Genomic DNA, 23,358 nt, shown 5'->3' with positions numbered 1-23,358 from the left:
CTTTGTCACAGCCCAGCAGGGCACTCCAGCTTAGTGGAGTTGCCCGCCCCCTCCGGCCACGGCCCCCACTTTTGGCGGCAAGGCTGGAGGGAACAAAGAAAGCAACAAGGAGGAGTCACTGGCCAGTCAGGACAGCCCCTAAGGTGTCCTGAGCTGAGGTGACTAACTTTTAGAAATCCTCCATCTTGCAGATGGAGGATTCCCCCAATAGGGTTAGGATTGTGACCCCCTCCCCTTGGGAGGAGGCACAAAGAGGGTGTACCCACCCTCAGGGCTAGTAGCCATTGGCTACTAACCCCCCAGACCTAAACACGCCCTTAAATTTAGTATTTAAGGGCTACCCTGAACCCTAGAAAATTAGATTCCTGCAACTACAAGAAGAAGGACTGCCTAGCTGAAAACTCCTGCAGAGGAAGACCAGAAGACGACAACTGCCTTGGCTCCAGAAACTCACCGGCCTGTCTCCTGCCTTCCAAAGATCCTGCTCCAGCGATGCCTTCCAAAGGGACCAGCGACCTCGACATCCTCTGAGGACTGCCCCTGCTTCGAAAAGACAAGAAACTCCCGAGGACAGCGGACCTGCTCCAAGAAAGGCTGCAACTTTGTTTCCAGCAGCTTTGAAAGAACCCTGCAAGCTCCCCGCAAGAAGCGTGAGACTTGCAACACTGCACCCGGCGACCCCGACTCGGCTGGTGGAGATCCAACACCTCAGGAGGGACCCCAGGACTACTCTAATACTGTGAGTACCAAAACCTGTCCCCCCTGAGCCCCCACAGCGCCGCCTGCAGAGGGAATCCCGAGGCTTCCCCTGACCGCGACTCTTTGAATCCAAAGTCCCGACGCCTGGGAGATACCCTGCACCCGCAGCCCCCAGGACCTGAAGGACCGGACTTTCACTGGAGAAGTGACCCCCAGGAGTCCCTCTCCCTTGCCCAAGTGGAGGTTTCCCCGAGGAATCCCCCCCTTGCCTGCCTGCAGCGCTGAAGAGATCCCGAGATCTCTCATAGACTAACATTGCGAACCCGACGCCTGTTTCTACACTGCACCCGGCCACCCCCGCGCTGCTGAGGGTGAAATTTCTGTGTGGGCTTGTGTCCCCCCCGGTGCCCTACAAAACCCCCCTGGTCTGCCCTCCGAAGACGTGGGTACTTACCTGCAAGCAGACCGGAACCGGGGCACCCCCTTCTCTCCATTCTAGCCTATGTGTTTTGGGCACCACTTTGAACTCTGCACCTGACCGGCCCTGAGCTGCTGGTGTGGTGACTTTGGGGTTGCTCTGAACCCCCAACGGTGGGCTACCTTGGACCAAGAACTGAACACTGTAAGTGTCTTACTTACCTGGTTAACCTAACAAAAACTTACCTCCCCTAGGAACTGTGAAAATTGCACTAAGTGTCCACTTTTAAAACAGCTATTTGTCAATAACTTGAAAAGTATACATGCAATTTTTATGATTTGAAGTTCCTAATGTACTTACCTGCAATACCTTTCAAACAAGATATTACATGTTAAATTTGAACCTGTGGTTCTTAAAATAAACTAAGAAAAGATATTTTTCTATACAAAAACCTATTGGCTGGATTTGTCTCTGAGTGTGTGTACCTCATTTATTGTCTATGTGTATGTACAACAAATGCTTAACACTACTCCTTGGATAAGCCTACTGCTCGACCACACTACCACAAAATAGAGCATTAGTATTATCTATTTTTACCACTATTTTACCTCTAAGGGGAACCCTTGGACTCTGTGCATGCTATTCCTTACTTTGAAATAGCACATACAGAGCCAACTTCCTACATTGGTGGATCAGCGGTGGGGTACAAGACGTTGCATTTGCTGGACTACTCAGCCAATACCTGATCACACGACAAATTCCAAAATTGTCATTAGAAATTCATTTTTGCAATTTGAAAGTTTTCTAAATTCTTAAAAGTCCTGCTAGGGCCTTGTGTGTTAAGTCCCTGTTTAGCATTGTCTTTTTAGAGTTTAAAAGTTTGTTAAAAGTTTGAATTAGATTCTAGAAACAGTTTTAGATTCTTAAAAAAGTATTCCAACTCTTAGCAGAATAATGTCTGATACAGAGATGCAGGTGGTGGAACTCGACACCACACCTTACCTCCATCTTAAGATGAGGGAGCTAAGGTCTCTCAGTAATATCAAAAAAATAACCATTGGCTCCAGACCTACCAAAATTCAGCTCCAGGAGCTGTTGGCAGAGTTTGAAAAAGCCAACCCCTCTGATGATGACATCACAGAGGAAGAAATTAGTGACTTGGAGGCCAATGTCCCTCCTCCAGTCCTAAATAGGGAGAACAGGACCCCTCAAGTCCTGTCTCCAACTGTGTTAGTCAGAAATAGTGAGTCCCTCACAGGAGGGTCCCACATTTCTGAAATCACTGAGGATGCTCTCAGTGAAGATGACCTCCTGTTAGCCAGGATGGCCAAAAGATTGGCTTTAGAGAGACAGCTCCTAGCCATAGAAAGGGAAAGACAAGAGATGGGCCTAGGACCCATCAATGGTGGCAGCAATATAAATAGGGTCAGAGATTCTCCTGACATGTTAAAAATCCCCAAAGGGATTGTGACAAAATATGAAGATGGTGATGACATCACCAAATGGTTCACAGCTTTTGAGAGGGCTTGTGTAACCAGAAAAGTGAACAGATCTCACTGGGGTGCTCTCCTTTGGGAAATGTTCACTGGAAAGTGTAGGGATAGACTCCTCACACTCTCTGGAAAAGATGCAGAATCTTATGACCTCATGAAGGGTACCCTGATTGAGGGCTTTGGATTCTCCACTGAGGAGTACAGGATTAGGTTCAGGGGGGCTCAAAAATCCTCGAGCCAGACCTGGGTTGACTTTGTTGACTACTCAGTGAAAACACTAGATGGTTGGATTCAAGGCAGTGGTGTAAGTAATTATGATGGGCTGTACAATTTATTTGTGAAAGAACACCTGTTAAGTAATTGTTTCAATGATAAACTGCATCAGCATCTGGTAGACCTAGGACCAATTTCTCCCCAAGAATTGGGAAAGAAGGCGGACCATTGGGTCAAGACAAGGGTGTCCAAGACTTCAACAGGGGGTGACCAAAAGAAAGGGGTCACAAAGACTCCCCAGGGGAAGGGTGATGAGACAACCAAAACTAAAAATAGTAAAGAGTCTTCTACAGGCCCTCAAAAACCTGCACAGGAGGGTGGGCCCCGAGCCTCTTCACAAAACAATGGGTACAAGGGTAAAAACTTTGATCCCAAAAAGGCCTGGTGTCATAGCTGTAAACAGCATGGACACCAAACTGGAGACAAGGCCTGTCCCAAGAAAGGTTCCACTCCAAACTCCCATCCAGGTAACACTGGTATGGCTAGTCTCCAAGTGGGATCAACAGTGTGCCCAGAGCAAATCAGGGTCCACACTGAAGCTACTCTAGTTTCTGAGGGTGGGGTGGATTTAGCCACACTAGCTGTCTGGCCGCCTAACATGCAAAAATACAGACAGCAACTCTTAATTAATGGGACTAGAATAGAGGGCCTGAGGGATACAGGTGCCAGTGTCACCATGGTGACAGAGAAACTGGTTTCCCCTGGCCAATACCTGACTGGAAAAACTTACACAGTCACCAACGCGGACAATCAGAGAAAAGTACATCCCATGGCAATGGTTACTTTAGAATGGGGAGGGGTCAATGGCCTGAAACAGGTGGTGGTCTCCTCAAATATCCCAGTGGACTGTCTGCTTGGAAATGACCTGGAGTCCTCAGCATGGGCTGAGGTAGAACTAAAAACCCATGCAGCAATGCTGGGTATCCCTGAACTGGTGTGTGTGAAAACAAGAGCACAATGCAAGGCACAGGGTGAACAAGTAGAGTTGGAGTCTGGAAGAATGGCCCAGCCTACCAAGAGAACAGGGAAGTCAGCTGGGAAACCAACTGCAACACAGCAAAAGAAAGGGAACCTCTCTTCTCAGGAAGAAGTTCTGCCCTCTGAGGGAACTGAGCCTTTGGAGCTTGAACCTTATCAGGTTGAGCTCTTAGGCCCAGGGGGACCCTCAAGGGAGGAGCTGTGTAATGGACAAGAAACCTGTCCCTCTCTTGAAGGCCTTAGGCAGCAAGCTGCTGAAGAGTCCAAGGGCAAGAAAAGTGGAACACATAGGGTCTATTGGGAAGATGGACTCCTGTACACTGGTGCCACTAGGAGAGTGGTAGTGCCTCAGCTGTTCAGAGAGTTCATCCTAACATTGGCCCATGACATTCCCCTTGCTGGACATTTGGGACAAACCAAGACGTGGGAGAGGTTAGTCAACCACTTCTACTGGCCCAATATGTCCAACATGGTCAAGGAGTTTTGCCTCTCCTGCCCCACCTGTCAAGCCAGTGGTAAGACAGGTGGGCACCCAAAGGCCCCCCTCATTCCACTTCCAATGGTGGGGGTCCCCTTTGAAAGAGTGGGTGTGGACATAGTTGGTCCACTGGAACCTCCCACAACCTCAGGAAATATGTATATCCTGGTAGTAGTGGATCATGCTACCAGGTATCCTGAAGCTATTCCCCTTAGGTCGACTACTGCCCCTGCAGTAGCCAAGGCCCTCATTGGTATCTTTACCAGAGTGGGTTTCCCTAAGGAGGTGGTGTCTGACAGAGGTACCAACTTCATGTCAGCATACCTGAAACATATGTGGAATGAGTGTGGAGTGACTTATAAATTCACTACACCTTACCATCCACAAACTAATGGCTTAGTTGAGAGATTCAACAAGACATTAAAGGGCATGATCATGGGGCTCCCAGAAAAACTCAAAAGGAGATGGGATGTCCTCTTGCCATGTCTGCTTTTCGCTTACAGAGAGGTGCCACAGAAGGGAGTAGGATTCTCACCCTTTGAACTTCTGTTTGGTCATCCTGTAAGGGGACCACTTGCTCTTGTTAAAGAAGGCTGGGAGAGACCTCTCCATGAGCCTAAACAAGACATAGTGGACTATGTACTTGGCCTTCGCTCTAGAATGGCAGAGTACATGGAAAAGGCAACCAAAAACCTTGAGGCCAGCCAACAGCTCCAGAAGTTTTGGTATGACCAAAAGGCTGCACTGGTTGAGTTCCAACCAGGGCAGAAAGTCTGGGTTCTGGAGCCTGTGGCTCCCAGGGCACTCCAGGACAAATGGAGTGGCCCTTACCCAGTGCTAGAGAGGAAGAGTCAGGTCACCTACCTGGTGGACCTGGGCACAAGCAGGAGCCCCAAGAGGGTGATCCATGTGAACCGCCTTAAGCTCTTCCATGACAGGGCTGATGTGAATCTGTTGATGGTAACAGATGAGGATCAAGAGGCAGAGAGTGAACCTCTCCCTGATCTTCTGTCATCAGACCCAAAAGATGGCACAGTAGATGGAGTGATCTACTCAGACACCCTCTCTGGCCAACAGCAAGCTGATTGTAGGAGAGTCCTACAACAGTTTCCTGAACTCTTCTCCTTAACCCCTGGTCAGACACACCTGTGTACCCATGATGTGGACACAGGGGACAGCATGCCTGTCAAAAACAAAATCTTTAGACAGTCTGACCATGTTAAGGAAAGCATCAAGGTGGAAGTCCACAAGATGCTGGAATTGGGAGTAATTGAGCGCTCTGACAGCCCCTGGGCTAGCCCAGTGGTCTTAGTCCCCAAACCTCACACCAAAGATGGAAAGAAAGAGATGAGGTTTTGTGTGGACTACAGAGGGCTCAATTCTGTCACCAAGACAGATGCTCATCCAATTCCAAGAGCTGATGAGCTCATAGACAAATTAGGTGCTGCCAAATTCTTAAGTACCTTTGACTTGACAGCAGGGTACTGGCAAATAAAAATGGCACCTGGAGCAAAAGAGAAAACAGCATTCTCCACACCTGATGGGCATTATCAGTTTACTGTTATGCCCTTTGGTTTAAAGAATGCCCCTGCCACCTTCCAAAGGTTGGTGAATCAAGTCCTTGCTGGCTTGGAGTCCTTTAGCACAGCTTATCTTGATGATATTGCTGTCTTTAGCTCCACCTGGCAGGATCACCTGGTCCACCTGAAGAAGGTTTTGAAGGCTCTGCAATCTGCAGGCCTCTCTATCAAGGCATCCAAATGCCAGATAGGGCAGGGAACTGTGGTTTACTTGGGCCACCTTGTAGGTGGAGGCCAAGTTCAGCCACTCCAACCCAAGATCCAGACTATTCTGGACTGGGTAGCTCCAAAAACCCAGACTCAAGTCAGGGCATTCCTTGGCTTGACTGGGTATTACAGGAGGTTTGTGAAGGGATATGGATCCATTGTGACAGCCCTCACTGAACTCACCTCCAAGAAAATGCCCAAGAAAGTAAACTGGACTGTGGAATGCCAACAGGCCTTTGACACCCTGAAACAGGCAATGTGCTCAGCACCAGTTCTAAAAGCTCCAGATTATTCTAAGCAGTTCATTGTGCAGACTGATGCCTCTGAACATGGGATAGGGGCAGTTTTGTCCCAAACAAATGATGATGGCCTTGACCAGCCTGTTGCTTTCATTAGCAGGAGGTTACTCCCAAGGGAGCAGCGTTGGAGTGCCATTGAGAGGGAGGCCTTTGCTGTGGTTTGGTCCCTGAAGAAGCTGAGACCATACCTCTTTGGGACTCACTTCCTAGTTCAAACTGACCACAGACCTCTCAAATGGCTGATGCAAATGACTCTCTTGGGAAAGGTTAGTCTCATCCTCTTTCGTTTGGGGGGGGGGGGGTTGTGTAAGGAAATGCCTCCTTGGCATGGTTGCCCCCTGACTTTTTGCCTTTGCTGATGCTATGTTTACAATTGAAAGTGTGCTGAGGCCTGCTAACCAGGCCCCGGCACCAGTGTTCTTTCCCTAACCTGTACTTTTGTATCCACAATTGGCAGACCCTGGCATCCAGATAAGTCCCTTGTAACTGGTACTTCTAGTACCAAGGGCCCTGATGCCAAGGAAGGTCTCTAAGGGCTGCAGCATGTCTTATGCCACCCTGGAGACCTCTCACTAAGCACAGACACACTGCTTGCCAGCTTGTGTGTGCTAGTGAGGACAAAACGAGTAAGTCGACATGGCACTCCCCTCAGGGTGCCATGCCAGCCTCTCACTGCCTATGCAGTATAGGTAAGACACCCCTCTAGCAGGCCTTACAGCCCTAAGGCAGGGTGCACTATACCATAGGTGAGGGTACCAGTGCATGAGCATGGTACCCCTACAGTGTCTAAACAAAACCTTAGACATTGTAAGTGCAGGGTAGCCATAAGAGTATATGGTCTGGGAGTCTGTCAAACACGAACTCCACAGCACCATAATGGCTACACTGAAAACTGGGAAGTTTGGTATCAAACTTCTCAGCACAATAAATGCACACTGATGCCAGTGTACATTTTATTGTAAAATACACCACAGAGGGCACCTTAGAGGTGCCCCCTGAAACTTAACCGACTATCTGTGTAGGCTGACTAGTTCCAGCAGCCTGCCACACTAGAGACATGTTGCTGGCCCCATGGGGAGAGTGCCTTTGTCACTCTGAGGCCAGTAACAAAGCCTGCACTGGGTGGAGATGCTAACACCTCCCCCAGGCAGGAGCTGTAACACCTGGCGGTGAGCCTCAAAGGCTCACCCCTTTGTCACAGCCCAGCAGGGCACTCCAGCTTAGTGGAGTTGCCCGCCCCCTCCGGCCACGGCCCCCACTTTTGGCGGCAAGGCTGGAGGGAACAAAGAAAGCAACAAGGAGGAGTCACTGGCCAGTCAGGACAGCCCCTAAGGTGTCCTGAGCTGAGGTGACTAACTTTTAGAAATCCTCCATCTTGCAGATGGAGGATTCCCCCAATAGGGTTAGGATTGTGACCCCCTCCCCTTGGGAGGAGGCACAAAGAGGGTGTACCCACCCTCAGGGCTAGTAGCCATTGGCTACTAACCCCCCAGACCTAAACACGCCCTTAAATTTAGTATTTAAGGGCTACCCTGAACCCTAGAAAATTAGATTCCTGCAACTACAAGAAGAAGGACTGCCTAGCTGAAAACCCCTGCAGAGGAAGACCAGAAGACGACAACTGCCTTGGCTCCAGAAACTCACCGGCCTGTCTCCTGCCTTCCAAAGATCCTGCTCCAGCGACGCCTTCCAAAGGGACCAGCGACCTCGACATCCTCTGAGGACTGCCCCTGCTTCGAAAAGACAAGAAACTCCCGAGGACAGCGGACCTGCTCCAAGAAAGGCTGCAACTTTGTTTCCAGCAGCTTTGAAAGAACCCTGCAAGCTCCCCGCAAGAAGCGTGAGACTTGCAACACTGCACCCGGCGACCCCGACTCGGCTGGTGGAGATCCAACACCTCAGGAGGGACCCCAGGACTACTCTAATACTGTGAGTACCAAAACCTGTCCCCCCTGAGCCCCCACAGCGCCGCCTGCAGAGGGAATCCCGAGGCTTCCCCTGACCGCGACTCTTTGAATCCAAAGTCCCGACGCCTGGGAGAGACCCTGCACCCGCAGCCCCCAGGACCTGAAGGACCGGACTTTCACTGGAGAAGTGACCCCCAGGAGTCCCTCTCCCTTGCCCAAGTGGAGGTTTCCCCGAGGAATCCCCCCCTTGCCTGCCTGCAGCGCTGAAGAGATCCCGAGATCTCTCATAGACTAACATTGCGAACCCGACGCCTGTTTCTACACTGCACCCGGCCGCCCCCGCGCTGCTGAGGGTGAAATTTCTGTGTGGGCTTGTGTCCCCCCCGGTGCCCTACAAAACCCCCCTGGTCTGCCCTCCGAAGACGTGGGTACTTACCTGCAAGCAGACCGGAACCGGGGCACCCCCTTCTCTCCATTCTAGCCTATGTGTTTTGGGCACCACTTTGAACTCTGCACCTGACCGGCCCTGAGCTGCTGGTGTGGTGACTTTGGGGTTGCTCTGAACCCCCAACGGTGGGCTACCTTGGACCAAGAACTGAACCCTGTAAGTGTCTTACTTACCTGGTTAACCTAACAAAAACTTACCTCCCCTAGGAACTGTGAAAATTGCACTAAGTGTCCACTTTTAAAACAGCTATTTGTCAATAACTTGAAAAGTATACATGCAATTTTTATGATTTGAAGTTCCTAATGTACTTACCTGCAATACCTTTCAAACAAGATATTACATGTTAAATTTGAACCTGTGGTTCTTAAAATAAACTAAGAAAAGATATTTTTCTATACAAAAACCTATTGGCTGGATTTGTCTCTGAGTGTGTGTACCTCATTTATTGTCTATGTGTATGTACAACAAATGCTTAACACTACTCCTTGGATAAGCCTACTGCTCGACCACACTACCACAAAATAGAGCATTAGTATTATCTATTTTTACCACTATTTTACCTCTAAGGGGAACCCTTGGACTCTGTGCATGCTATTCCTTACTTTGAAATAGCACATACAGAGCCAACTTCCTACACCGGACATTCTTGATCTTCTTGAGAACTCTGGGCATAAGTGATATGGGCGGGAAGGCATACAGGAGGCCTGAACTCCACTTGTGATTAAAAGCATCGCTGAGCGATTGCCCTCTTGGAAACCCCAACGTGCAATACTGCTGACACTCCACGTTTTCGTCGGAGGCGAACAGATCTAACCAAGGTTCTCTCCATCACTGAAAGAGTCCTTGTGCCATCTCCGAAAGGAGACTCCATTTGTGATTCGCTAGGCATGACGGCCGACTTAGTCAGCCCTGGCATTCAGAAAACCTGCTAGGTGTTGAACCACCAAGGTTATACCCTGCTGTTCCAGCCATTTCCAGAGAAGCAGGGCCTCTTGACAAAGTGTTTGCGATCACACCCCGCCCTGCTTGTTGCAGTACCACATTGCGGTGGTGTTGTCCGTGAACACCTGCACCACCTTCCCCTTGACAGAGGGAAGAAATGCCTTCAAAGCTATCTGGATCGCCCAGAACTCCAAAAAGCTTATGTGGAGCCTGGATTCTGCTGGAAACTATAGTCCTCTAATCTCAACCTTTCCCAGATGGCTGCTCCAGTGATGCTTTTAGGCAAGGGAAAGGAATCTGCCTTTGACCCAATCGTGGTTTATGAGCCACCACTGTAGGTATTTTACAGTTCTCTCCGAGATCTGGACAATGCCAGAGAGATTTCCCAGATGCTACACCCACTGGAACTTCTGGTCCCACTGCAGTGCCCACATATGCCATATGGCATGATTTACCAGCAGGATGGAGGAGGCCATGAGATCCAGCAGCCTCCATGTCAGTCTCACCGAAACCCAGGATAGAGGCTGAAACATCGGTATCATAACCTGAATATCCTGGACTTGCTGATTGGGAGGATAAGCCCAAAACTGCACTGTGTAGAGAACCGCTCCAATGAAAGGGAACATCTGAGAGGGAGCCATTGTGACTTATGCATGTCTATAGCGAACCCCAGTGAATGCAGGAGGTTCGCTGTAGTCTGGAGACGACAGCCTGGGACGAGTCCGCCTTCAACAGCCAGTCGTCGAGGTAGGGGAAGACTGACACCCCTAACCTGTGCAGATGAGCTGCAACCACCACCATCACCTTGATGAACACCGAGGGGTGCTGGTAAGGCCAAAAGGGAGCACGGTAAACTGAAAGAGCTTGTGGCCTACCGTGAATCATAGGTAATGTCTTTGGGCAGGCAAGATGGGAAATACGCATCCTGCAAGTCCAATGCTACCAACCAGTCTCCCTGGTCTAGGGCAGACAAGACCTGAGCCAGAGTAAGCATCCTGAATTACTCCTTCTTGAGAAAGAGATTGACAGTCCATTGGTCTAGAATAGGGCGAAGACTCTTGTTCTTTTTGGGTATCAGAAAGTAGAGAGAATAACAACCACTGCCTACTTCTGACAACAGAACTCTTTATATGGCTCCCTTGACCAAGAGAGTTATAACTTCCTCCAAGAGCAAAGTTATGTAATCCTCTGCCAGCTGTTGTTGTAATGGCGGTATAGTAGGAGGAAAGGATATGAAATGCAAGGCATAGCCCTTTTGAATGATCTGCACAACCCAAGTGTCCGATGTAATGGACAGCCAGTGGAGGGGATGATGCTGAATTCTCCCTCCAATTGGGCACTCATTGTCCTGCAGAATCAAACTAGGAGGGCTTGGAGATCACAGCTGTCGGTGGGGTGGGAGGCGGATGACTTCTGGCTTCCAGACCATCAAGGTCTGAAGGCACTGTGCCCACGTTCTCACCTAGCTTGCGGAACTTGACCAGGACGGTGGCTAGCTAAGGGCTGGAGCAGTAGCATGCCCCTTCCTTGGCCACGAAAGGGGCGAAAACCAGATTGGGGAGGAGGGGCCACCGAGAGGCCAAAAGACTTGGCCATAGCCAGAGAGTCATTAAAGCGCTCCAGAGCAGAGTCTGCCTTCTCACCAAACAAGCGAGTGCCATTGAAGGGCATGTCCAAACGTTTTGCCTGGACAGCCCCTAAAAAGCCAGAGGTTCTCAGCCAGGCATGGTGCCTTAAGGCCACAGTCGACAAAACAGATATGCCCAGCGAGTCCGTTGTATCCAGGCCACACCTAATGGTGAACTTCACTGCTTGGGAAAGGGCTGCCCGTGGCTCCTCCAAGACCTGTGGCAGCACTTATGCAACCATATACCAAAGGGTATGGGAATAGAAGGCCCAAATGGCATGAGGTGTTCAGACCTCAATGCTAGACTGGTGGAAGAAAACATCTTCCCAAGCTGGTCCAGCCCCTTGGATTCCCTGTCTAAGAGGATGGCAGGGAACATGCCATGGGAAGTCCAGGCTTGGAATACCAGGCTCTCAGGGGTGGGGTCTTGGCTGAGGAAACTAGGGTCACCCAGGGCAGGCCGATAGCGGCGGGCAAGTGTCTTGTTCACAGGAGAACTTGTGCTGGGTTTGGACCAGGTAACCACCAGGACATCTGTAAATGCATCATTAAAAGGCAAAGGGGGGGTCGGAAGAGGAAGCCCCAGGCTGAAGCACTTCTGTCAAAATATTAGTTTTAACAGCCACTGAGGGTAGTTTGATGCCCAAGACCTCCGCTACCCTATGCACTACCATTGCATAGGAAGCTCTCTCCTCCTTAGTTACAGTAGCAGAGGAAAGCATTCCACAGATGTGTCCAGTCCACTGGTCTCTCCTAGTTCCTCATACCAATCCAAAGGTTGTTCCTGCTGTTATTCTAAAGGGTTCAGCAAACCCCTCCCATTCCTCTCCTAAACTTGGCTACTGCAAATAATGCTCAGGCAATGATTTGGCGCCGTACGACGATGTTCCAGATAAATCGGAGATTAGAAGGGGCTGCAGCCGCCTGTGGGCCCCAGCAACACCTGGAGCATTGACATCAGGAATTGGAGCCAGAGAAGGTTGCATGGTTATGACCGGCACCGATCCAGATAGGATCCATGAGACCCCATTGGAGCGGAGGCCAAAGCTGCCAACACGAAACCTGATGGGGCCTCCTCTGACCCCACAGGCCCAAAGGTGCTCCGGAGGGGGTCGGCCCACTCAAATACTCGGCGCATGGCTCATAAAAGTCCTTGATTTGAGTGGGAGTCGCTCCGGCTCCTGGGAACAAGGGGGAGGCGCAGAGTCAACTCTGCTAACAGTTCCGCAGAACCCTGCCTGGAACACCAGTAATCCTCTCACTTAGCGTCAACCGACAGACAAGGCGAAGTCTGCTTGGACTTCTCTTTGTGCCTCTTCCCCGAGTGTCCCAAGGACCTCATGTGGGAGGAAGAGGACTTGGGGCTCCGGGACCATGCCTGCGACTTTCTCATCGACCTTGATCTCTGTGGAGTTGGACTCGATGGCGTCAACTGCCAAATCTCAAGCAGCTTCAGGGACTGCTCCATCAAAGATTTCAGCACCATGGCCCAGCAGTCAGAGCAGGACTTCGAGTCATGGTGGCGCTAGAAACACCAGAGGCAGCCCAAGTGAGGATCCGTAACCGGCATAGCGCGGTGACAGGTGCCACACAGTTTAAATCCTATCTTCATGGAGGACCCCCTCAACACCAAAAATATTTGACAAAATGGCAAAAACATTTTGTCAAAAAGAGACAGAGGGGTAACTCTTCTCCCGATCTGCGCTAACTGGCGTGAAAAGAAAAGAACTGACGTCCGCGCGCCGGAGTGGCCCCTATATAGGTGACCGCAATGTCATATCCGGGGCAAACGATGCAGAGGATGCCATGCTGAACCAAAAAGAGCCAACTGACGGTGCCTGCCTGGGGTATGCTCACACAAAAGTTTACAGATCCAGTCTACTTCCTGGGGAAATTCAAAAGGTAAGGAATCTTCAGCTAGAAGCCTCTTATTAAATACCTCTTGCTCGACAAAAGATTCAGTCTGATGGGACAGCACCCCACCTCCGTGGCAACTTAAGACTTCAAGTGAGAATGCAAAACCGATCTTCATGATGCACAGAGGCCTCATTCTAATCAAACCACAACTACTCATGATGGACATGAGGCTCCATCTGAGGGTACTATTCTTATTATCCTCATTATGTACTCGATACTCCATCTGAAGCTACTAGACCCAACCTCATGATGAACGAAAATTCCATCTGAGACTACAATGCCCAAACTTGTGGTGTACGCAAGACTATATTTGAAGCTACAATCCCTTGTGCTTGTATAAGACTCCATCTGAGCCTACAACATTCACCCTCATAATGTGCATACAACTCCATCTGAAGCTACCACCCTAATGACTTACCATCATGATCTACAGGAGTCTCCACCAGACTGCAATCCTCTATCCCATGATGTACATAAGTCAATTCCAGGATATAGAATCCACTCTTGCGATGCACACAAGATTCTATCAGACAACAAGCATCCAACCTCATGATGCACATGAAATTCCATCTCCAGCTAAAGCCTCTGCCCTCAAGTTGCACATGAGAACAAACCTGAGGGTACTGCCCCTTCATGATGTACTAAGGCCCCAGATGAGGGTACTTGCCCTTTGTGATTTACTAAGACTGCAGCTGGGAAACTGCACCCTCTGAAGGATAATGGTCCTTCGCGATGAGCACAAGATATTAAACTAAGCACCCCAACATTCAGCCATGTTAGCTGCACCTAAATTGAATGCACAAAAATTGCACCTGCTGAGAAGTGTCACGTGTTACTATAGATGTCCACTCTCACACTTCATACATGGTGAATTCTGCCTTTAATGACACTTTACGAACATTCAAGAAACCTGAGTGCGCATTTTGCTGTTACAATGAAAACTGGTGTTTTAACTTCTACAACTGATTTTCCAACATAGAACAAGGCAGCCTTCCCAGAGTACTGCTAGACTGTACATGAACAAGTCAAATATTTATAAGCTGTGGTTGAATGATTAAAAGGGAAAATACTAATACTGTCCAGCATATGCAGCCATTCACATATTAACACTTCGACTCGCCGAGTTACAAAACAAGCTTCTGTGCCCATAAGCAGACACGCAGGAAGGAGAGATTAGTGCTAAAATGTCACAGCCTGACAATTTATAATACAAGAGACTGTCCGTAACTCTCACGATTCTCACTCCCTCGTATGATCATACAAGGTCCACTGGCGTCATGATGAAAAAAAACACACAAGATGGGAATGGACAGCCAGAAAGTATACCAGCTACAACATTCTGTGAGCTTTGGGTATGCTAAGCTCACTCTCCGGCAAATTGAAAAGGGTGGAGCCATCAGGCAGTGGCGGTGATTAGAAGTGTGACCCACAGTAAAAAGAAACTACCAGTTTTACTAATAGCGCAGTAAATATGAACTATGAATGCTTCACGCACATCACATTTTTAGTTAGAATACAATGGACACTTGATATAGAAAATACAAGGAATTGTTGTTTTTCCAGACACTATCCAGTGTCCACACAAAAATGTCCAAATAAAGTGAGGCACATATAGTTTACCATGGGGGATAGTGGAAGAAGTCACAAACTCACCATTGCCTTTCAGCACTTCCTTGGTTGCCAGCAGGACAGAGCTGTGGGGAAAAAAAAACAAACAAAAAAAAAAAAAACTGTGTAATAGAAGTTTAACCTTTGACATGCACATAAACAAAAACAATACATATAAGGTCGGTGTAGGTTGACCTTTACATCTACAGAAAACACACTAGACTGTAAATGGAAAACAAATGTTTAAGAACTCCACAACAGTTAATATGGTGATTTTGGAGATGGGCACTGGTCTAGTGTGAAATATGAGACTTCATGATAGAATAATAGCCCCTAGCAGCTGTAGGAAGATACAAAAATGTAGGGTTAATAAATCTCAAGGTATGTTTTTACTGCCACCCAAAGTGTGAAACTAGCTGGGAGGCAACACGGTGCAGAATACAGCAGTGGCTTAAAGGATCTATTCATTCAAGCATGTGCTTGGTTGGAGCTGGATGTACACATAGCATGGATTTCCGTTTGATGTGGTTGAGGGTCCACACAGGAGCATTACTAGCGTTCCTACTCAGTGTGCACCGGGACAAGAACCTTTGGCACAGGTCAAAGTACCCTGAAAAGAGAAGACTCAATCAGTACTCATCAATAGCAGAGAGTAGGACGCAGTACTCTTGGGAAGACCCTTGCTGCCTAGCTCCACAGAAGATCCTTGGAGCGATGCATGAGCACACAGCCATGTCTACGAAAGGACAAGTTTAATCCCCAGTTATTACGGAACACGAACTGAACAAGTAATGCCGATGGGGAGTATGGTAGATAGGCTGCATTTGTAGAGCATTCTACACAGAATCTAATGATCTAAAGTTTCTTCCAATCCCTTTCAGCTTCAGTATGCCAAATTCTGGGGAATCAACATTTGTGGTCTTAGGAGCTTTGGTGCTATTCCGCCCACAATAAAGATCTGACCTTTTCAAAATGACATTGATTACTGTAGGAAGCTGGCCCTTGATGTGGTAGGTAAAAACAGTGTAAAGGGTCCAGATGTTCCCCAGTGAGTGAACAGGGCTTCCTATGCAATCCCAAAGTGCTCTATTTAGGGGTAGTGCGGTTGAGCAGCCTTAGGCTTAGCATAAAGGACTGCAAGGTATCTTCAAACACACAAAATAGTCAATAAATGAGACACACAACTCTAAAAGAAGATCAACACCAGTTTATAAGCTGCAGAGTGCAAAATAGTGTTGGGTGCCCAATGCATTCCTATGGGGATCAGTCATTGCGAAAAGAGTCTGCAGGCTCTGGCCAGGCCAGTCAGACTGAACCAACAGTGGGGCTCAGGCCTCACGATGCTTGGGAACAGCAAGGCACCTTCGGTTCTTTCCTCCACAGCTCAAGGGTGGCAGGTCCAGAGGTGTCTTCGGGTGTCGGGTTTTGGTGACCAGAGCAGTCGCGGTAGAGGGGTTCTGCATGCAGAGGCTGCAGGAGTCCGGAAGGGGTGAAACCACGATGGACTCGGACTCTGGAGGGCTGGGGAACCTTATCTGCACCAGTGGTCTACTTCAACTGGGGTCAGAGACGGCAGGTGCAGTGGTGACTTCAGGCGTCAGCTTTTTGTCTGTTCCGGAGGCTTCAGAGTCCCTTCTTTTGAGTTTGTTGGAGAACAGGTCCGCTGTTCACAGAAGGTCTTGAGTCTTTTTCAAGGCAGGTAGTCGTCCCATGTTTCTGGAGGCACAGCAGCAGGACGAGCCGATTCTGGTGCAGATTTCGATGAGGGATGCAGACAGGCTGGCAGGGTTGGTACCAAGTCAGCTGCTTCTTTTCCCCTCTTCTGCTTTCACGGCTCTTCGGTGTCCTCTGGCTTCTTAAGTCCTCATGATCTGCTCCTCTAGTACCACGGCATCCCTTAAATACTGAATTTGGGGGCATTACGGGGAGTGTAGGGTAGTAGCCAATGAGCTACTTACCCTTGGGGTCACTACATCCCTATAAGACCACATCCTGTGGGAAGTCGGTATAACCCTGTCCCAGAATTCCTAAATCTGCCAATACTAATATGGTAGATTATAAAATTTAGTGTCCAGATCAGGCAGCTCACCTTAGGGGTGGGACTGGCCTTAAGGGTGTATAAACCTCATTGCATAACAAATTTCACACCTGTCCAGATGCCAAATGGGCCCTGGGGCATTGGCATCTTCCTTCAGAGGAAGGCTAGATCTGCAAGGGTGGTGAGCTCCTTTGAAACTTCCAGCTTTGGGATGCAGATTTGCTGGTCATCCTGTTGGGTGGGGCGTGCAACACACTCCCAGAGAAGGCCTTGTAGCTGACCGCCCGAGAGCAAAGAATCTCACCCTGGAAGGTCACTCTCACCCTCTTTAGTACCCCAGGCCCTGGGTACCATTTATTAGGGACTTGGAGGGTGCTAAAGGATTTAGCTTTTGGGGAAACAACTGTGCAGTTTGGGGAAAAAGGATTGGCACTGGGGGCCTGGCTATCAGGAACCAAGTGCACTTTCATTCGAAATCACATCATGTAACAGGCAAAAAGTGAGGGGGTAACCATGTCAAAAAGAGGCACTTTAGTACAGTTCCAAAAAAAGGCACCAAGCGCCAGCCCTTCCTGTAGTGTGTATGATACCGATGTGCGAATTCCAAGCAAGGACAGGTAATGATGCGTTTCATCGGAAACACTGTGGTTCTGAAGTACTGAACCCATTTGCACAAACAAATACTCCCAATTTATTAAACCTAGGACGCACAGACTATTCACTGATTGAGAAGTTAGTTGTACCCGATAACGGGTAGGTCTATTTTTGAGCATCAGACAATTACTGCAAGCAAAAGACACATAAGGGAAAGAGGGAGCAAAGAGACGGAAAAGTGTCACAAAAGGAAAAGGCAGAAAGCTGCAAGAGTGAGTTAAAGGGGCAGGAAGTGGCTGTAAATGGATTAGAGGCCAGAGATGGCTTTAAAATTACGCTGCCTCAGTATTCTGTGCTCACACATTTAAATGCAGCAGCCATGTGTTTCAGAGGAGAGCTTTGGGCACTGGCATGATTTTATTTACAAATTAACCACTGTCTCTGGAGCAGCTGTGACCAATCAGGTGGTCAGATATTCTTGTATGCTTGTCTGAGCTGTATGAAACTATGACGGCTACTGTGATTAACAGAGACCAGGACATCCAATTGATTTAGACATCAGTACACCTAACGTCAAGCCTGGAGAAAGCTAGGAAAGTGAACTTGATTTCCAACACAAAAGGGTCACATAGGAGTGCTTGAAGTCCTTTTGATAGATTGCACATATTGCACAAATGAAGGGCTAGTTCCACTTTCTTCGTTACCACCACCAGATGATCCAAGCCCTTCTTAAAGTGTCTGTCACTGCTCTGCAGCCAATCATGTAACATTCTCATGTGCAAGCATGCTTAACCGGCTCATTATATCCATCACAGCCATCTCCATTGTGAACACACTGTCAAATATCCCATGGAGCACGCCTACAGTCTTGCTCAATTGTTAGCTTGCTATGAATTTTTTTTTTTTATTAGACACATTGTAAGGAAATGCCTCCTTGGCATGGTTACCCCCTGACGTTTTACCTTTGCTGATGCTATGTTATGATTTGAAAGTGTGCTGAGGCCTGCTAACCAGGCCCCAGCACCAGTGTTCTTTCCCTAACCTGTACTTTTGTTTACACAATTGGCACACCTTGGCATCCAGGTAAGTCCCTTGTAACTGGTACCCCTGGTACCAAGGGCCCTGATGCCAGGGAAGGTCTCTAAGGGCTGCAGCATGTCTTATGCCACCCTGGGGACCCCTCACTCAGCACAGACACACTGCTTGCCAGCTTGTGTGTGCTGGTGAGGACAAAACGAGTAAGTCGACATGGCACTCCCCTCAGGGTGCCATGCCAACCTCACACTGCCTATGCAGTATAGATAAGTCACCCCTCTAGCAGGCCTTACAGCCCTAAGGCAGGGTGCCCTATACCATAGGTGAGGGCATAGGTGCATGAGCACTGTGCCCCTAAAGTGTCTAAAACAAAACCTTAGACATTGTAAGTGCAGGGTAGCCATAAGAGTATATGGTCTGGGAGTCTGTCAAACACGAACTCTACAGCACCATAATGGCTACACTGAAAACTGGGAAGTTTGGTATCAAACTTCTCAGCACAATAAATGCACACTGATGCCAGTGTGCATTTTATTGTAACATACACCCCAGAGGGCACCTTAGAAGTGCCCCCTGAAACCTTAACCAACTACCCGTGTAGGCTGACTGGTTTTAGCAGACATGTTGCTGGCCACATGGGGAGAGTGCCTTTGTCACTCTGTGGCTAGTAACAAAGCCCGCACTGGGTGGAGGTGCTTATCACCTCCCCCTTGCAGGAGCTGTAACACCTTGAAGTGAGCCTCAAAGGCTCACCCCCTTTGTTACAGCACCACAGGGCATTGCAGCTAGTGGAGTTGCCCGCCCCCTCCGGCCACGGCCCCACTTTTGGCGGCAAGGCCGGAGGAGATAATGAGAAAAACAAGGAGGAGTCACTGGCCAGTCAGGACAGCCCCTAAGGCAACCTGAGCTGAAGTGACTGACTTTTAGGAATTCTCCATCTTGCAGATTGAGGATCCCCCCCAATAGGGATAGGAATGTGACCCCCCCTCCCCTTGGGAGGAGGCACAAAGAGGGTGTAGCCACCCTCAGGGCTAGTAGCCATTGGCTACTGCCCTCCCAGACCTAAACACACCCCTAAATTCTGTATTTAGGGGCTCCCCTGAACCTAGGAACTCAGATTCCTGCAACCTAAGAAGAGGACTGCTAGGCTGAAAAACCCTGCAGAGAAGACGGAGACACCAACTGCCTTGGCCCCAGCTCTACCGTCCTGTCTCCCTCCCTTCTAAAGACACTGCTCCAGCGACGCTTTCCCCAGGACCAGCGACCTCTTAATCCTCAGAGGACTGCCCTGCTCTAGAAGGACCAAGAAACTCCAGAGGACAGCGGCCCTGTTCACCCAAGACTGCAACTTTGTTTCCAAAGAAGCAACTTCAAGACAACTGGGTTTCCCGCCAAAAGTGTGAGACTTGCTACTCTGCACCCGACTCCCCCGGCTCGACTTGTGGAGAAACAACACTTCAGGGAGGACCCCCCCGGCGACTACGAGACTGAGTAGCCAGAGTTGCCCCCCCCTGAGCCCCCACAGCGATGCCCGCAGAGGGAATCCTGAGGCTCCCCCTGACCGCGACTGCCGGCTTCCCAGATCCTGACGCCTGGTAAAGACTCTGCACCCGCAGCCCCCAGGACTTGAAAGATCGGAACTCCAGTGCAGGAGTGACCCCCAGGAGGCCCTCTCCCTTGCCCAGGTGGTGGCTACCCCGAGGAACCCCCCCCCCCCTTGCCTGCATCGCTGAAGAGACCCCTTGGTCTCCCACTGATTTACATTGGAAACCCGACTTGTGTTTGCACACTGCACCCGGCCGCCCCCGTGCTGCTGAGGGTGTACCTTCTGTGCTAACTTGTGTCTCCCCCGGTGCCCTACAAAACCCCTCTGGTCTGCCCTCCGAAGACGCGGGTACTTACCTGCTGGCAGACTGGAACCGTGGCACCCCCTTCTCCATTGAAGCCTATGCGTTTTGGGCACCACTTTGAACTCTGCACCTGACCGGCCCTGAGCTGCTGGTGTGGTAACTTTGGGGTTGCTCTGAACCCACAACGGTGGGCTACCTTGGACCCAAACTTGAACCCCGTAGGTGGTTTACTTACCTACAAAAACTAACAAATACTTACCTCCCCCAGGAACTGTTGAAAATTGCACTAAGTGTCTAGTTTTAAAATAGCTATATGTGATTTATTTGAAAAGTATATATCTGCTATTGTGATTATTCAAAGTTCCTAAAGTACTTACCTGCAATACCTTTCATTTGAAGTATTACATGAAAAATGTGAACCTGTGGTTCTTAAAATAAACTAAGAAAATATATTTTTCTATACAAAAACCTATTGGCCTGGAATTGTCTGAGTGTGTGTTCCTCATTTATTGCCTGTGTGTGTACAGCAAATGCTTAACACTACTCCTTTGATAAGCCTACTGCTCGACCACACTACCACAAAATAGAGCATTAGTATTATCTCTTTTTGCCACTATCTTACCTCTAAGGGGAACCCTTGGACTCTGGGCATACTATTCCTTACTTTGAAATAGTGCATACAGAGCCAACATCCTACACACATGCAAAAAAAAAAAAAAAAAAAAATGGACTGTCCTGGACGCCTTGTTGAGGCCTGTTGCAATACTGCTTAGACAGATGTTCAATCAGGCAATTCCATCTCATTACACTAAGGAAAGTGTTCATATTTGTGAAGTGTATGTTATGTGTCACTGTGGTAACGACTCCCCAAGCAACTGCATCCAACTTCTTGCTCTCTTTATACGTGGTGGTGGGTCTGAGACAACAGGGAGGTTTATTAACCTGTTTCTTACATGGAGTCACAAGGACCCAGGCGACAACCACAGGGCACTGTGGCTAACAGATTATGTGACCCAGTTTGTGCTTCTTTCCAGTTCATGCTCTTAGGGGTCTGGTTCTTTGACCCTTCCACTTCGGTTTGTTTCACCACAAGAGGTAACAAAGGCAGGTTGTTAGTACAAGTGCATGGATTATCTAATGTTTTTCCTTCTTCCTCAGACTCCAATGATTAAACCAGGCCCTATTCTCTGGTGTTGATAAAGACGTATGGTTATCTACATATGAAGGCCTCCACCACCGTGGAATATGATTCTGGATCTCCTTCAGGCTTTGATCTCTTTTTAATTCTTAATGGCAGAAAAAGAGACCTCTTCCTTGGCTCCCGCGGCGACCCGAGACTGATTTATCGCTAGTGTACAAAAGCCACAACTACTTGTTAAACTTAAAAGCCACAAACACAAACTAAGCGGTGTTGCCGCGCTTCACCTAGCCATGCTAGGACATGTGCCCCTGTAGCTTTGTAATCAAAACCCTCGTTCTATTTATTCAGAATACTGTTTGGGCTTGGCTTCCCATTTGCTGACCTGGTTCAGAGAACCAATAAAAGGCTTTGTCTTCTCTATTAGCAAGTCGGAGATTTTTCGTCTTTCCCAAAAAAAAATTTTTTTTTAAAAAGAGCGTTACTGTAGTTAATAAACTAGTGCCAAGGAGAATCAGATTTATTTTTATCCATAACCTAGGTCCAGGTAGAGCATAAGAAAAAAATAAAAAAAAGACGACATTGTCTAAATGACCTGAACCACAAAAAGCCCTAGCTGATGATTGGAGCTGTGATGCCAATGGGAAATATAACCTGAGGATGGCGTGTCTTTACAAAATCACATTGTTCGACGCCAACTGTAAAATATTTGTGAAAAACAAGTTTAACTTTTTGGTGCTCACCATTAAAAGGCAGAATTTGCACAGCTAAATTACAATACAGCAATGTTTCAAGAGTACATTGTGCTAGCGTAATGGTGAAAACAAATGTTGAAAAAGTATCTTAGTCTAATGTTTGGTGGTAATTTTAAGAAGCCATGAAAATCACCAAGAAAGGAGGTGGCTCTGCTATATAGTGGGAGGTCGCTCTATGTTTGGCGTGCGATGTAGAAGAACGAGCAACTTCCTGCTCTGCCTTTGTGAATGCAGGGTGTGTGAGTGAAAGTGATGCTGAGCGTAGGTGTCTGGCAGGTTGGTGAAAGTGCATGCCGCTGTTCAGGTTTGATGCCCCAGTGTTGTGCATGGCTTTGGATGTGTGCATGAGGAGTTTGAATTGGCTTGTTTGTGAATGGGGAGCCAGTGTAGCTCTGAAGTGGGGTGACATGGGTGCGGCGTGGGAGGTTGATTACGAGTCTTGTGGCAGCATTCTGGAATATCTGAAGTCTGTGTAGGAACTGCTTGAAGATTTTGAATTAGGGTGCGTGGCTTCAGTCAAGTCTGCTTGTGATGAAGGCTTGCGCGATGCTGTGTCTGGTGTTCTCTCAGCCACTTGTAGATCTTTCGTAGCATTCTAGGATGTGGAAGCAGGCATCGCTCACTGCCTTGACTTGCACAGTCATGTTGAGCTCGTCATCCAGGATGATCCCCGGGCTTCTGGTGTGTTGGCCCTAGCTGTCAGCCACAAGTGTCCTACAGGGAGGTTCTGTTTCTGAAGACTGCTACCTCCGTCTTGGAGTTGAGCTTCAAGCAGTTTGTTGTCATCGATTCTGCTACCATGGTCAGTCAATTGGTTAAGTCGGATCGGGTAGTGGTTGTTTGGCAATCATGGAGAGGATGAGTTGGGTGTCGTCTGCGTAGGAGATGAGGGTGATGCCTTGGGAACAGATGAGGTTGGTAAGAAGAGTCATGTAGACGTTGAACAGGGCAGGGCTGCAGGACTATCCGTAGCTGACTCCACTGATCAGGCTCTTGGTCTCTGTCATGCAGTGTGTCAGTCTGACTTTTTTTTAGTTCTTTCTGTGAGGAAGGAGCAGATCCAGTTGAGTGCAG

The 23,358-nt window shown here is 48.6% G+C and overlaps 1 protein-coding gene across 1 annotated transcript in view; it reads right to left on the bottom strand.

Moving 5' to 3' along the window:
* The window catches only part of ATP6AP1 (ATPase H+ transporting accessory protein 1), a 92,947-nt gene that overhangs the window by 42,229 nt on the left and 27,360 nt on the right, over positions 1 to 23,358 (bottom strand). Inside the window, exon 5 of the mRNA XM_069209498.1 lies at positions 14,920 to 14,960. Coding sequence (XP_069065599.1) covers positions 14,920 to 14,960 — 41 coding nt within the window. The remainder of the gene's footprint in view (positions 1 to 14,919; positions 14,961 to 23,358) is intronic.

The sequence above is a fragment of the Pleurodeles waltl genome, chromosome 10, assembly GCF_031143425.1.
Source record: "Pleurodeles waltl isolate 20211129_DDA chromosome 10, aPleWal1.hap1.20221129, whole genome shotgun sequence".
Lineage (NCBI taxonomy): Eukaryota > Metazoa > Chordata > Amphibia > Caudata > Salamandridae > Pleurodeles > Pleurodeles waltl.
Note: the sequence above shows the minus strand (reverse complement) of the source record. Positions and strands in the feature narration are given on the sequence as shown.